Source organism: Lontra canadensis, unplaced genomic scaffold (assembly GCF_010015895.1).
Source record: "Lontra canadensis isolate GAN:19392208 unplaced genomic scaffold, GSC_riverotter_1.0 scaffold188, whole genome shotgun sequence".
Taxonomy (NCBI): domain Eukaryota; kingdom Metazoa; phylum Chordata; class Mammalia; order Carnivora; family Mustelidae; genus Lontra; species Lontra canadensis.
In genome coordinates, this window is record NW_022631182.1 from 672394 (window position 1) to 688017 (window position 15624).

The following is a 15624-nucleotide window of genomic DNA, read 5'->3' on the forward strand; positions in this document are numbered from 1 at the left end:
CTCATGAGAATTGATCTCTCCTCAACATCTGGCACCCAAATGCCAGCTTACTGTGTCCTCAGAACCCAATTAAATCCTATTTCTATTCCGACCAGCAAAAGCTTGACATGTTGCAAGGATCGCTCAGGCTCTCTTTACATGGAGACAGAGGGCACAAGAGAATGTGAGAGCCAGTCATTTCGGATCAGGGAGGGCAGGACTTGGTACACACCCAGAGGTTTAGGAAAGAAAAAAGGAGGTAAAACTGTGGGAGATGAGGGAATGAGGGAAATACGAATTAAAAGTGTGTGTGCCTAATGGAAAAAGACAGGAAAAATCTTTATTCTGTGACCTGCAGTCTTTGTTCTCTTTGCCATCAACTGACCACCTCAGACCTAGGGAGCAGGTGGCAAAACTTGTTGGTGGGGGTGAAAACTTCATGCCCAACCTCACGCTCCTCTCATAGCCTCTTATCCCTAGTTGCTTCCCCTTTCAGGATCCCAAGTGGGTGGCTTGGTTTAAATAAGATCTTGTTTCTGTTCCATCCTGAGCTACCCTGGTCACTCCTCAAGCAAAATATCCCGATGGGGTGGCTGCTGAGAAGAGGTGTCGGACCCCTGGCTCCTTGGCCAGAGATACATACCAGGTAGAGCAAGGTAGAGCAAGGTAGAGTGTTGTAGTGTGTGAGGGATATAAGGATATATCCTTATTTGCAGACACACCTAAGGTTCATTTATGACATCAGATTCTCACCAGCTGGATTGCCTGGCCAATATCCCTGCTGACACAAGGTAAGGGTCTCCCCTAACAGTCTGCTAGTCCTGCTCATAATCAGATAAATTAGCATGGAGACTTCTGTAGCTTTACTTTAGCCCATGGTTCGGGGTTCCATTAACCCCTTAGATTTTATGGCTCCTAACTGCATTTCTTCCAGGTCTCTCCTCTCTGGTCCCTTTCCATAGTGCGGAGGGTGAGGAGGGAGATCGCACATGGAGACCAAGACCAGAGTATGGTGATGGTGGCCAGCCCGTGCTGGCCACACATCACTGATATTTTCCAAGATCATGTTAAGAATTGACAGGTATGAAGCCATTTAACAGGATTCTTTCCCAAGTCTGCCCAAGCCCATTTTCCAGCCAAAAGATGAAAAGGAGACATTCGGTTCTCAAAAATTTTATTGAGATGTTGAGGAGAAACAGCCAACATATACATTCCTCATTTCGTCACAATTGGCATTTTACCCACACGATAGGTTCTTCTCTGGCTGTCATCCTCTCATTGCTGCCTGGTGCTGTATGAAGTCCACCAGGACAGAGCCCATGGGTGGCATCACAAGTGGGAGCGGTAATTGCGATTGGCTGTAGGGGAAGGACATGGTTGCAACAGGGACACAGGTTAGAACATCCCCATTCTCTTCCTGCCCCAGTGGGAACTGAACTGGAAATTAAATTCTCAGGCCGAGATTCTGGGTCTGGGAGAAGCCAACTCCAAGAGGGCGGGCCCCTGGGGTGAGTCCCCCATGTTTGACTGCTCGCCTGCTTGTCCCTACTCACCATCATCGCCCCGTTTCCTACTCTTCAAGCTTCCTTTCCGGTATTTTCTTTTGCTGCCACATCTCTTCACTCCCTTGTGAGGAGCTCGGTTCTTGCCCCTCCTCATGCCATGGCTCTTTAATTTGCGGCTGGTCGACATTGTAATTTCTGCCAAAATGAGGGGCTTTGCAGGGCCTGGAGGCCAGGAGTCTGGGTATTTAAGGCCTTAGCCATTGTGACTGTGAAGGGGTGTGGCTTAGCAGATGGGTGGGGCTCCACTGTGATGTCAGTGGCCTTTGTTACACTTGGGTCATATATGAGAAATAAGGTGGCCCCTCTAATGCAACTCAAGGCTACCCTCAATTTTGAGGCCCTTTTTATGTTAAATGAGGATTTCCAGACAGGTGTTATTGAGCAATTCAATTTCAGTTCTGTCCCAGGCATCTGGGGAGTACAAGATACCATTAGAATAGGTATCTCCTGCCTGTAGGAAATTTAATGGCTTCGTTGAGTGTGGGTATGTGTGTGTGTTTCAATCTCTTACAGCACTGGGAGATCACAAATGTATTTCTGTAAGGATGTGACTCTATGAAATCCAATCCAATATGAGCAAAATAAAAATATTCCTTCTCTTTCCTCTAACTATGACACTATGGGGTGAATAATTTCCTGGGACTGTCCTGTTCATCAGAGGATGTTAGAAAGCATCCCTGACTTCTACCAGTAGATGCCAGTAGCTGTGACAACCAAAAATGTTTCCGAACATTGACTTGGGGGAGGGGTACAATCACCCTCTATTGAGAACCGTTGGCTTTACCATTTAAAAAAATTCGGTCATCAAATATTTATTGATCATCTAATATATGCAATGCACTTAGGTGCTAGAAAAATAGTTATGGATAAAACCAGACATAGACCTGTTTTCATGGTGGCTTTCAGCCTCGTCAGGGAGAAAGCCATCAGAAATCTGCACAAATCAGTAAATAATCACTTCCCAACAGGCTTCAGGATAATTACATCTTGACATGGTGCAGGATGAGGTTGGAGAGAGAAGCAGAAACCAGACTAGGCTCACGTGCATTGGGAAACCCTGGAAAAATGTTTATGAGAGTAATGTGACAAGATTATGTGGAAGGTAGATTGATGGGGATGTAGAGTGAATAAAGGGAGATTTTAGCACTGATAGTGGTGGTTCAGGAGAGAGAAATATTTGATAATGGCTCAGGCCTGGGCCAGAAAAGGTGTTGATCAAGATGTAGAGATGTGGACAGGAGATACAGACTTGGTGACAGATGGACTGGCTTTGGTTGGTGACAGGAGAAGGTGCAGAAGGTGTGGCTTTATTTTGTGTAATACAGCTATCTGGATGCTGGTGCCACTCCCTGGGATAAAGTCTAGGCATGGGAACAGGGGTCATCATGCATTTTGGTTTAAAACATTTCAGGTTTGAGCTGCCTTTGAGATTTCCAAATAAAGATATTGTATGATTGCTGGGTTCATGGGTGTGGAGCTCCAAGTAGAAGCATGAGCTGGAGATATCCACCCTCTCCAACTTCCCCAGCAATGGATTCAATAGCCAAGCTTTTCTTCTCCCTCCTTCATACCTTATATTCAGTCCTTTGAAAAACATTTCAATGGAACTGGGTCATTACTTCCTCTTTCTGTCCTTTCTCTCTCCCCTGCCATCATCCTCATTCAAGAACCAAGCACCTTTCATGCATCATGTTCTTAGCAAAAGTTGGTTGACTTTTCTAGAGAAGAGAACTAGTTCAAGTTCCACTCTCAGCATTTCTGATGTCTATAGGTAAAAGGACAAGTCATGTTTTGAAACCCAGATTCCTTGAAAGCCACCATAATGGACATTTTCCATTATCCTGTTTCCAGGTGGGTTCTGTTGGAGACTTTGATTCCCTCAAAGAGGGAGGACCTCTAGAAATAGGCTGTGGGTTTGCCTTGTATCTTGGGACTTTCTTGTACACTCCAGTCTTGTTTCTCCTATAAGCAAGATCCATGAAAGCAGAAGTTTAAAACTTATGTTTTGCTGCTCTGTGTTCTTGAGGCCTTGAACAATCCTTCCACAGAGCAGGACCCCAATAAGGACCCAATAAGGGTTGAATAAATAACAAATCCTTCAATTTTTCTGACTATCTAAATCCTCCCCATTTTGTCCCACCTCTCCAGGGAAGGCTTCCTTGACTTTTCAAATTCTCATTGTTCTTTGTAATTTGTCCAGTGTTCATGGTCCTTAATAGGGTTCTCAAAGTCAACCAAACCTAAGTGTGTGACAATCTGTTCCATGCCCATATTGCTGTGTAGTATCATGAGTCTGATCTCAAGAGGAGGCATTGTGTCTTGGTTCTTGTTCCAACTGTGCCCTAAGTATCACGTCTTTGGACTTCATTCTCTTTATTTTGTAAATAAACTGGTTGGGTTAGGTGATCTCTGACATTATCTGACTTTTGCGGTAGGCACCTTATAGTTAGAGGTTGTATTTTTTATTTCTACTGCATTTTCCATGGGTACTGACATAGTCCACGGTAGGTGGTCAATAAACATTTGTTCATTCTCACTTCTTGGGTATTATGAGGATAGAGAGTAAGACACAGAATGACTCTGGATACCACATAGGAGTATTTCTAGACAGGGAAGGGTCAAAAAGACATTGTCTCCATCATAGGCCCCCTTGCTCCTGTGCCTGCTGACTAAAGCATTTGCAGAGGAACTAGCCTCATTAGTTGGAAAGACATTTTCTGGATGGTCCTGGAGACTGGATAACATTTCTCTCCCCACTGCCCTGAGTCCATTCCATCCCCAAAGACCCACTCTGCCCGGGGGAAGTTGAGATCACAGGGAATAAGGCAGCCAGACTTGAGAACTGATGAACAAACAAGAAGAGTTCCCTTTTGCCTACGGTTAAGGAATGTGGTTTCAGACACCCATGCTGAGAAAGTCCAGCAGCAGAGAGCCCATTGTGGGGGGAGGCACTTGCAGGCCAGTTGGGGCTGGGGCTGTGGGTGTTTGGGTTGGCTTCTGGCTCAGGCCTCCTGGACTGAGGACAAAGCAGGGTTGAGCATTGGGCACTGCTGCCCGTCTCTGTTTCTCTTTCCATTTCTGCCCCAGTGTTGCTTGAGCCAAGGGCAATTTAGATAGAGCACAATGAGTTCACTCCTGACCTTTAGTGGACCTGAAGCCATTTTTTTTTTTTTTGAAAACTGTTTGTGAATCCAGTCTGCTGGCTGTCTTCTTATCTCTAATTCTGTTCTTTTTATTTCCTCCTCCTCTTCTTTTTTGGATGAAGAAACTGAGGCACAGAGTGTTTACATGAGCTCCTTCAAATAATCCAGCACAGGAATAACAGAGATGCCCAATAGAACAATTTCCTCCATGCTTTGGCTTCTCTGGTGGGTCTTCGCTTTATTTCTCTTGATGCAAGGAAATGGATATTTTCTGATATTGCTAAGGGGACATGGAGAGAGAACTGAAGTCCTTGTCTTTTTGAAAGGGGAACTATCAGCCCTCTCTGTCTTGGCGCAGAGTGTTATCTTGCTTGAAAACAGGTGGATAAACAGAATAGTAGTCTTTATCTCCCAGAAGGATGACCAAAGTGGTGTTGCAGGGAAGAGTTTGGAAGCCAGCACTCCCAATGGCCCCTCTCTTAGGTTAGGAAGGGGCAGAGGCTTTGGGCGTCACTGTTTTAGAAGTCAGATATCTAGAGGGGTCCCATCTCACCTCTTCAATTCAAACTCACTCTATTAATTTTCCTGGTTAGTCCAATAGATGTCTTCTTCAGGGCTGGATCTCCCCAGCAGGCCAGGAATTGGGGTTTACTAAGAAGGAAAATGGAAAAGTTGCTGACAGTCCTTATACATGTTGATGACTCAGTCTGAATCCCTTTCTGAAACCTAAGTCTCTCCAGATGTTGACCTCAGCTGAGAAGTGGGGACCTTCTACCTTGTTCACATGCATGCTCTGTCTTCTTTGCTCTTTTTCTTGCTGTTGCCGCTGCTGTTTGGGCAGGTGAAGGGGGCTCAGGGAAAGGCTATGGGATGAGAAAGCTGCTGAGAGAGGGGTCTCAACAGGGGCAGCAGTCTCTGAGCTCAGGACTCATCTGATGTCTCCAGTAGGGAATGAAGAGAAACCAGAGCCCAAAGCCAAGGAAGGAGGGACCTCGACTCCATTTGCCTCTTTCCATCCAGTCTGGGAAAAAAGGAAGGATCTTGTTTCTGAGGATGTCTAGGTTCTGCCTGAAAATTTGTTGAGATTCTTTCCTCATTTGTCCTCCAGGCTCCTTTCCCATCCTTGTTGACTGCTTTCCTAAACTGTTTTTCCATAAACAATTTCTGTTTTCCAGGAAGAGAGAGTTTGGGCTGCTAAAAGGCAGGTGACATATCACAAGACCAGTGGTCCTGCTAGGTTCCTCAGGAGTCACCTCAACCCCCTCCTTTTGGAGGTCAAGAGGCTTGTCTAAGGGCTGCACCCTGGCAGTGCAAAAGACATGGCTCGACCCGCAATTGCTGATTCCTATGCCAGAGACTACCCACTGCTCTTTACTGCCTTCACTCTCCATCTTTTGCCTTCTCTGCCTTACATGTGCTGCTAGGGTCACGGTGAAGGAATCTAATACTGAAGGAAGACAGAGTACTGGGTGGGGGGCATAGTGAGTTCTTAAAGGTAGGGTGTGACTTTGGAGGTCTTCTGTACAAATTTGAAATTCTAACTTGGAGAGAATTCAAAGTTTTATTTTTGGACTTACAATAAGTTATTTGAATATGTCCATTCCTTTTGTAACTATTAACAATAAGACCACATTATGTAATAGTACACAAAGTAAATCCAAATTTTATGCTTCTGAAGCTTCCAAATAAAGTTTCCACATTAACTACTCCCCTGACCCCACTGACCATATGACCTGTCTATACCACAGTGAAGGAGAAGCTCTCCCTTGCTGGAATGCACTGGGGATATAGTTCCCTGCAGCCATAAGGCAAAAACAGGGTTGTGGCCTGAAAATAGAAAGGGGGTATTACCATATGAAACTATCACACATATTCCATTATTTGGCTTCATGTGGTCTTTAGGAACAAATGTGTTTTATCCATCCACAAACTGGAGTAAAGAACTTTGAGTTGGTAGGGTTGCTAGAAAACAGTTTCATAATAAATTGGTCTGGGGATGAAGGGTAACTTGGCCAAAGTCACAAATTATAGGCAAACTTAGATCTCAGGCCCGGATCTCTCCATCTCCAGTCCAGGTTTCTTGCCAATCTGCCATCAGGCACTACTGTTAAAATTTATGATCTTTCCTCTCTTTCTTCCTTTCTGTGCTCTCTCTCTGGTTTTCCCTTCAGCCTTCATGTTCTGGGAGCCACATGCCAGGAACCTTTGCCCTTGAAATCATCCCACCCACCAACCACCATCATGTCACTGAGTTTGAGGATGGCTGCCCTGTGAAAGGAAGAGGAGTTGTCATCAAAAATAGCCAAGGATCAGAGTGACAGACTGTTGCCACAGTCAAGGGTCAATGCCTTTATACTTTCATTGTAAGGCATTGTGACCAATATGTTGGTAGGGTACATTGGCCAGAGGAAACTCTCAGTATTTCTGGATTATTTTTAATATAATTGCCTATTATAACTCTACTGACCAAAGTTAGGTCAAGGGAGAACATCATAATCCAATGATATCTCTTTGGTCTGTTAAGAAGAAGCTCCACTTCCTACTCTTAGTGGTGAGCAATGAGGGTGAAAGAGAGAAGAAATGTTGGTAGAACAATTTTAATTGCCTTTCAAGGATCTCAAGAATTAAAGCTGACAAAGAAAGCTTGTCTGACCGAATTGTTGCCTATTTGGTTTCTGCATTGTTCTTTTGAGCAGAATTCTCATATTTTAAAAAGTAGGTTTAGCTGTATTTATACTAAAGAATGGGAACAAAGTAAATCTTTCATAAATCCTGCAACTCTGTGGTCCAAAACACAAAGATCTGGTGACACTTTGCCCTTCACACACCCTATGCTGGGACAGCAGGTATGACTGTCTAGTGAAATCTTCAAACCAAAGCCTTCGCTTTCAATGTTGACCCTCTTCCCCCACCGATGCCCGCCCCCGCCCCCCACCAAAAGACGCAGATTCTTTGAGTGTTGCAGTGATCAGATTTTATTGATCAAGAATTCTCAGTGATGGGCAGTTTCATTTTTGTTCTGGGAGGAAATCTGGAGGGTAATGCCACAGAGGTGCTCTGGAGTTCTGGTAAGTACTGGTAATCACCATGTGGAAATATTTGTATCCCCTATAGAGCTTCGTCCTGCAATAGTTCTGGACACTTTTTCCATGCTGTAAGGAAGCAAAGACAAAATAGAAGTTATAAAATTCCCTGGTTAGGGTGAGAGTGTCTCAGAAGGTTCTTCAAATGGGCATACAAGGCCACCTTTGCATTTTCCAGATTTTTCCTTATGGTTTTGTTATCCTTTTAGCTATGGTTTGGCCTGGCTTCCTTGAAACTCCCTGCAATGCCTGTTCCTCATAAGCCATGTCTCCCTGGAATAAGCTACATTTTTTGTGGGACCCAGGGCAAGATGATTACACTGGCCTCTTGTTAGAAGATATGATCTGGATCGTGATAACAGAGCATAAACCAAGGCTCAAGTCCCCCAAGTACAGGGCTGTTTCTCTTCTAATGTAAACATCCAGATCGAGACATTGCTATCTAAGTCATCTTTATAATCCAGGAGAGCTGGTTAAGATCTTATTCATAATGGGGGCTTGATGAATACTTGTAAATGGCTTGCTTCTCAATGAGGACATGCCATGTACCTGAGAATGAATGAAGCCTCTTTAGTAATGCCTTCATCAACACCTCCTCTCTCCCCTCCAATTACACATTCCCCAAATGCTCCCTTTATTCCTCCTACACTCCCCCAGGACCACATAGTCAAGAACTCACCAGTTGCTTTCCTCTTCCTCCCCCATGTTCTCCTTTGTGGTACATTTTTCTAAGCTCCTGAACAAAGTCCTCTGAGTCCTAAGGGATGGGCAACATTGCTGTATCGGTCATGGTAGGCTGGCTGACTGGGTGGCTGCACTCAGTCATGGTAGATGTTATAATCCCAACATGGGTTTTCTGGTTATTTACCAGAAAATGGTTTTCTGAGCCTTAAGATGGGGCAGGGGGAGCATCTGAAACTAGGCCACTATGGCCTGAGACTTCCCCACTCTGGGATGTCACAAAGTCTGTATGAGATCAGCGACCAAACTACAGGAGAAGGGCTGAGCAGTAGGACCTCAGATGATTTCCTTCAACATTTAGTCAGACTGATTTTTCTGGATCCAAGCCTCTTGACCTACCAAACTTGGATATATTATTTCATTTCTCTGGTCTTAAAGATCTTCTTTTAGTTAAAGCCAGAAGGACAGGGACTCAATGGCAATCCTATTACTTTACTAATGAGGAAACTAAATGCCCAGTTGGAAATTACGTCCTTATAGGCTTTGGGAAATTGCTCAAGGACACATAAATACTAAATGACAGAGGAGGGAATTAAATATGCATCTACATAATTTTAGTGCTTTTGTACAGTGTCGTCTCATGTATTTGCTGCCATGGCAGATAGAGGCAGGAAGTTTAATCACCTAGGGGGTGACATATACTTAATGTTCACCAAGAAGATAAATATGGACAAAAGGCTTGAATATTAAAACCCAGAGGACACTGGCCCAAGTCAGTGATGGGGATGGAGAAGAAGAGGTGGATTATAAAATGCTGAGGTGACTGAGGAGAGGAAGGGAAAGAACTATGAAGGGAAAGTTTGAATCCTAGACTTCTGTCCTGAGTGAATAAGCACCACAACCTCCAGCAGATACTAGAGCAGCACCTACATTTGGACAGAAAATACTGGTTTTGGTTTTACACAGATGGAGATGTCTACTGGACAGACCTAATATACACTACTATGTGCTCAGTGGACAAATGAGATATAGGTATCTAGGTTGATGAGGTAGAGCTGAGTATTGGCAAAATAGAGTTTTGTATAGTTGAACCTACAGGAGGTGAAGAGGTGGTCTAGGGACAAAATTATGGGATTTGTCATCAACATTTAGGCATTTCAGGGGAGGCAGCTGAGGGAGGAGACAGCAAAATAAAACTCAGGAAAGAGTGAGTTTGCAAAGGAACATGAAAGCGCCAGATGTGGGGTGCCTCTGGCACTCGCTGGAGTGCCAGGTGCTGTGTAGACACTGGAGGAACCTCATCTCATTTTTCAGTCCTACCTTATTTGACTTTGTAGAGCATGTGACATTTAGGGTCCTGCAGAGACAGAGTAGGGGGTGTGGTCAAGAGGGCAGTGGGTAGAGGAGAGACAGGAGGTGAGGTAGTGGAGATTAGAGGGTTTTTTTTTTAAATTTTATTTCTTTTCAGCGTAACAGAATTCATTGTTTTTGCACCACACCCAGTGATCCATGCAATACATGTCCTCCTTAATACCCACCATTAGGCTCCCCCAACCTCCCACCCCCTGCCCCTTCAAAACCCTCAGATTGTTTTTCAGAGTCCATAGTTAGAGGTTGTTTTTGAGCAAAAGAAGGTAAGCCTTCTATTTAACCACTATTCTCTGACATAGAAAGTTCTTGCAGACTCACTTTACCCATATTTCCTTCACCCCTACCTGACCTTAACTTCCTCCTTTAGAGATAGATAAGTCTGCAGTTTGGGATGTACATCCAGTCCTGACTGGTCCTTATTATTTCACATTTGTATCTTCCTTCAGGCACCTTACACTCTGGGAGTACAGAGCCAAGATAATAGTTTGTGCTTGGAACAGTGCCAGGAATGTGGTAAGTAATCTAGAGATATTAACTTATTTATGTAATCCTTACATCAACTCTGTGAGGTTGATATTATTATTGCAGTGTTCCAGGACCAGCGGTGTTGGGTAATTTGTCCAAGACCCTGCAGCTAATAAATGGAGGAGCTGAGATGTTCTTGAGTGAGAAACTAGATTGATTTTTCATGTAAGACATATTTTACAATTTTTAAAAAACATTGAGCACAAAGATAGGCACTTAAGAAATTGTCAATAAATCCTTGCCAACTGAGAGGTGGATTACTATTATTTATCAACACAAAGTTCTTGAATAAAGATATCTTGTTCACAAAGTATAGATTTATTCACGCATTTGATGTGTGTGAGATGGGGGAATCCATGTTGATATGTACCTAGGTTGGTGAGTTCTCAGGCATGTGTTAGTCATAATTTCAGATCTCACAAACACGGCTCTATTACTTCTTTTCTGTCCATTCCCCACTCTGACCCATGCCACCATGAACGCATAGGAAAGAGCACAGAAACACACAGGCCCAGAGGCAACCACAGATCCTCAATACAAATTTGGATGAATAAATCAGTAGTTCTATCAAACCATCTCAGGACATAATATCATGATCATGATCAATCCTTTTAGTTTAAAGATCTGAATTCTTTGGATGTGGAAACAGCTGGATTGTTAGTAACTTATGGTGAAAGAGGACATAGAATAAATTAAACTCAACTTCACAAATGAGTATATAGGTTGTTTAAATACAACTCTATGTCCCTCTTTTTCTTCTCTCTCTTTCTCTCTTTCCAATCTTTGTTACATTCCCTGGGACTAAAACCTTAGGTCTTATGTTAAAAGAAAAAGAGTATTGTAGAACTTCTTGTCTCCTAGAGTGTGCAAGAGGCAGAAAATTAGAGGGACTGTGGGAGGTGCTTGAATCATAACCTCCCTTGTCCCCACATGAGCTGGATCCTCTTGGAGGGGGAGAACCATTGTTCAGGAAGTGTGCTTGAAAACCAAGCTTTGAAGGAAAAGAGAAGATGACTTATGTCTTGGGGGTCTCCCTGCCAGTTTTTGCCTTCTGGCACCACCCAACAACCATCCAGGTGTGTTCCTGCAGTCTTCCCTCTCCTTACTTGTCCATGTTGAGTCGTCCTTCATGATGCTGATGTTTTCATGTGCTGGGGTGGCAGCCCTTGACCAATCCCTGTTACTTAAGGATTAAATGATTATTGAAGCTACTTGAATCTCTATTTTCATGCCAACTGTTTTCCAAATAAATTTCCTAAAGCAAAACTAATCATGTCACTCTTGTTCAAAACATTTGGGAAACTCTTTACTGCCTTTGAAGTTTTCATATTGGCCCTCTCAACCTCAACCTTGCTTTCTAGCCATGTCTTCTGTTCTCACCCTCAGGGAACCTCTGCTATTTCAGCTAAGTTGGGTTATTTGAAATGCAGAAATGTACAGGTGTTGATGGGAAATTCAGTGTCTTACTTCAACTATTAAATTTTAGCACCTTTACTTATTAAATATTTATATGTCCTTCAAGACTCAAAATAAGGTTCCAAATTCTATAATTACTTCTTCAATGAACTCTTCACATTTTGGATACATTTTATACCATTTACCAGATTCTGTCTAGAATTTTTTTGTATGCATATCTTCTCTTCCCAGATATTGAACTTCTTGAGGTTGAAGGTATATCTCTGTGAGGTTCTGGGGGATGGGGCAAGGGTAGTACATAACCAAGATAAGTTGGACTAGAGTTTTGAACTCCACATTGTTGTGGATTGGAGTTGCAAAGGGTTACAGGGAAACTTTTGGGAGTGGAAGATATATTTATTATCTTGATTTGTGTAGATATATTTATGGGTGTTCAAATCCTTGCTACAAAAGTTCTTTCTAGAAATAAGATAATGGGACCGGGAATGCATACCTAAATGTGCCAGCTGATAAAGGCTCTGAAGATACTGGGTCTGAAAGGCCAGAACAATTTTACTTTGTTCGTATCTTTCAGGGTTGTTCGTATGGGCTATACTGATGGGCAGTCAGCTGATGCTAGCAGTCCTAATAGGTACTTTCTTGATTTTATCCAATTGTGTCACTACTCGCCAACCACGCAACCAAGCTCTTCTGTTGACTTTCAGCCATTGTGACAAGGCATCACCAATCATCAGGTCCTTTTACCAGGAGCTCCCATGTCATGGCCACTTGTCTTGTATATAAAGGGAGTGATGGGGGTGCTGCTTTGGACGAATGGACCTGGGGTGGGGGAAAGGGGCAGCAGACAGAGGCTGCCTTGGCAAGAAGATCTCTGCTGTTGGCCAGAAATCAGAAATGTAAGAAGATGGTGAAGTACTGTAGATGTAAGTGTTCAGTATGCCGTGTGAAGGATTCACTACAGAGAAAAAAATCAAAGAAATTATGCCAGAAAAAGAACAGGAAGACAAGGTATTGATGACATTTTCTTATTACAAAAGGGGGCTCTCAAACCTGAGGAATTGTCATCCTGGCTTACAGGCATTCCAAAATGTCATGCTTTTGGCAAAGCAAAGTTCTCCATTTGCCTTCTGGAGACTGTCTTCAATTCTTTCCTGACCTCCCTGCTCCCTGCAAAACCCCAGCTCTACCCTACTCTCCAGCAGTCCTGCCAAAAAACAGACTTTCTGCATTCATTACTTGCCTTCTTTATGCTAGAGCCTCCCTTGAATCTTCCCATTCAGTAGAGAGGTTGACATAACCCCTGGACCCACCTTTTTAAAGGTGAGTTTCTCAAACTCCCTGGTCTTATGTCTCATGAAATCTGAGAAACTGAGCTTAGAAGCTCCCTATATTAAAAAAAAAAAAACACATGGGTTTCCTGAATACAAATCTTAAGTTTTTTTTCATTCTTGTTTCCTTAGTCAGCAGCATAAGGCAATGCCCTGGTTGAAGACACTGCTTGACATCTTGTTTTTCCATGTCGTGTTTTCTCCCATGGACAGGAAAAAGAAAAGCCTCTCTTGGTGCAGGCCCAAGACCACCATGATCATCGTTGATTTTACATCTCCACCCCAGGGTGTCTAAGTAAAATCTCTCTCCTTTCACTGAAGAATGTGTTTTGTGTGTTTTTGCTCAGCTGAAAGGTAACCTGTGGCAACCTAGTGTACCCCTGCCTTTTCTCATGTCAACAGGAGAAGTGGGGTGCATAGGTAAAGGGATAATCAAGTGAGTCAGAGGAAAATACAGAGTTCCTGTTTAAGAAGCTCACTAATGAAATATATGGTTGGGTTTTGGCTTGATAGGTTGAGATGCTTTCTGGATATAAAAAGAACTTAACTTGGTTTGATAGACTGGTAGACCTTTTCGAGCTGGCTGGGCTGGGGTACAACAACTAGAAAACCCATAGCCAGATCATTAGTTTATACTTCTAGCTTCATTTGTTGGTAATTAGTAATGAAGGTGCCCATTTTTCTAGAAAAAAGTTCAGGTCACATCAATGTGGAGCCCAGGAATTGTAAACACGAAGAAGGGCCTAGAATGGCCTATGTGTATTTGGAATATTTATTTATTTATTTATTTATTTATTTATTTATTTATTTATATAAAAATATTTATTTGAGAGAGAGAGATATCACAAGTAGGAAGAGAGGCAGGCAGAGAGAGGGGGGTGGAAGCAGGCTCTCTACCACATCATCTCTGACTCCCAACACATTACCCTTAAGTTGCACAATCTTTAAAATCATGTGCCAGCCAGACCAAAACTGATCTATAAGCTTGAGGCCTCAACCCAATTCTCCTATCTTCTTTGCAACCTGAAAGATGCAGGAACTATTGTTTAGCGGATGGGTTTTGTCGTATTGTCTAGATATTGATGAGCTTTTTGTTCCTGATGGAACATGGGTTTCTCTGATGGTCAGTTTTCTCTTGGTGGGCACATTTGGTCTTAGCATGGGGTGGGGAGAGATTGTCCCTGGGCCCAGGAAAAGAGGCTCCTGCAATAATGTTATAGCACTGGATATAACATGTGGTATCATTAGATAGAACATGAGGTAACATGTTAGCTACAGCATTAAATAGAAGTATACCTTGCAATGGTACCCCACAGAAACAGGTTAGTTATAACATTATAACTAAGTCTATTTTGTTGTGGTGCCCTGTAGTAATATGTCATTGCTCTGTCTTAGGGTGGCACCCTGTCATAATGCTCCACTATATCTTGTAAATCATGTGTTGGCATACACTGGTGTAGTCTTGGAGAGAAGGCAAAAACAAAGGAGGCCAGTAGCCTTTCCTGATTCATCCTGGTGCCAGTTATCTATACCACACTCACCATTTTTGCCAGATTTACATAGAATGTGATGTTGTTCACATACATGTATTATTGAAGAGCTTATAGTCTAGAGTAAAAGTAGCAGCACAAGGAGACCTGCTTACCAGTTGCCCCAAGATTGAAATTAAGGGCAAGACCTTTGAATCTTAGTGTCTAAGGTATTAAATATTTATTGATGATTAAGCCCTGTATGATGTAAAAAAATCATGACCCTAGTTACACCTCACAGCCACTTTTGTGGGGAACCTTGAAAGTAAAGGGCCAGATAGTACACATTGAGTTTTGCAGGCAAAAGCAGCCACAGTAAATGAGTGCCCATATGGCCATGTTCCAACAAGATCTTATATGGAGTTTGTGCTAACTATTATTTCACTTATCTTGTTAACAATGATCTCAATTTTACAGCTGAAACACACTGAATAAACATACTGAATGACTAACTTGAAAAATCACTGAAAGGCGGAGGTAATGGAGTGTTCTTTCTACTCTCACAGTCCCCTGGACTAAAGCCCCCCAGGGTCTCATCCGGGCTCTGCCTGGGCCAGGAACTTCTTTCTTTGGGTCTTGCCTAAGTGTTAAACTTCATTCCTTTTCTAAACTCTTTGTGATCGTTTATCCTTTCTATTCATGGGCCGTCATCTCTTTCTGGATGTCTTCATGCAATGTGCCATCTTTCTACTTGTCTTGTTGGTAGTCTCAGGCTTCTTGTAAAAGAGAAAATTTTGAGGGTTGAGGGTAGGAGTAGGGGAGTGGGGCTAGAGCACAGAACCTACTAGTCCTAAACCAGATGTTCCTCAGGCAGGTAAGCCGGTGATAGGAAGAAGAAAGATAACTGGCTATTCCCTGGGTCAGGATATTGTGTGATGAAATGGGATCATAATGCTACATAAAGTCACCATTATCCTTATACCTCATAAGGGCAGATGTTGAAACTGGCCCCAAATAGAAATTTGTAAGTTTATGAGTTTGAGTGCAGTCCCTTTTGCCTGTCT

The 15624-nt window shown here is 42.9% G+C and overlaps 1 protein-coding gene and 1 long non-coding RNA gene across 2 annotated transcripts; one reads left to right on the top strand and one right to left on the bottom strand.

Moving 5' to 3' along the window:
- The first annotated feature begins 735 nt into the window (after positions 1-735).
- On the top strand, positions 736-10336 carry LOC116861022. Its single transcript, XR_004381396.1, has 2 exons — positions 736-770; positions 10269-10336. It is a non-coding gene; the product is annotated as an uncharacterized LOC116861022 (long non-coding RNA).
- TNP1 (transition protein 1) lies at positions 1137-1711 on the bottom strand. The gene is made up of 2 exons (XM_032847454.1): positions 1533-1711; positions 1137-1337 (listed from the first exon to the last, which is right to left on the bottom strand). Exons 1-2 carry the CDS (start codon positions 1669-1671, stop codon positions 1309-1311), a joined length of 168 nt encoding a protein of 55 aa, XP_032703345.1. The 5' UTR covers positions 1672-1711; the 3' UTR covers positions 1137-1308.
- Positions 10337-15624: the final 5288 nt, after the last annotated feature.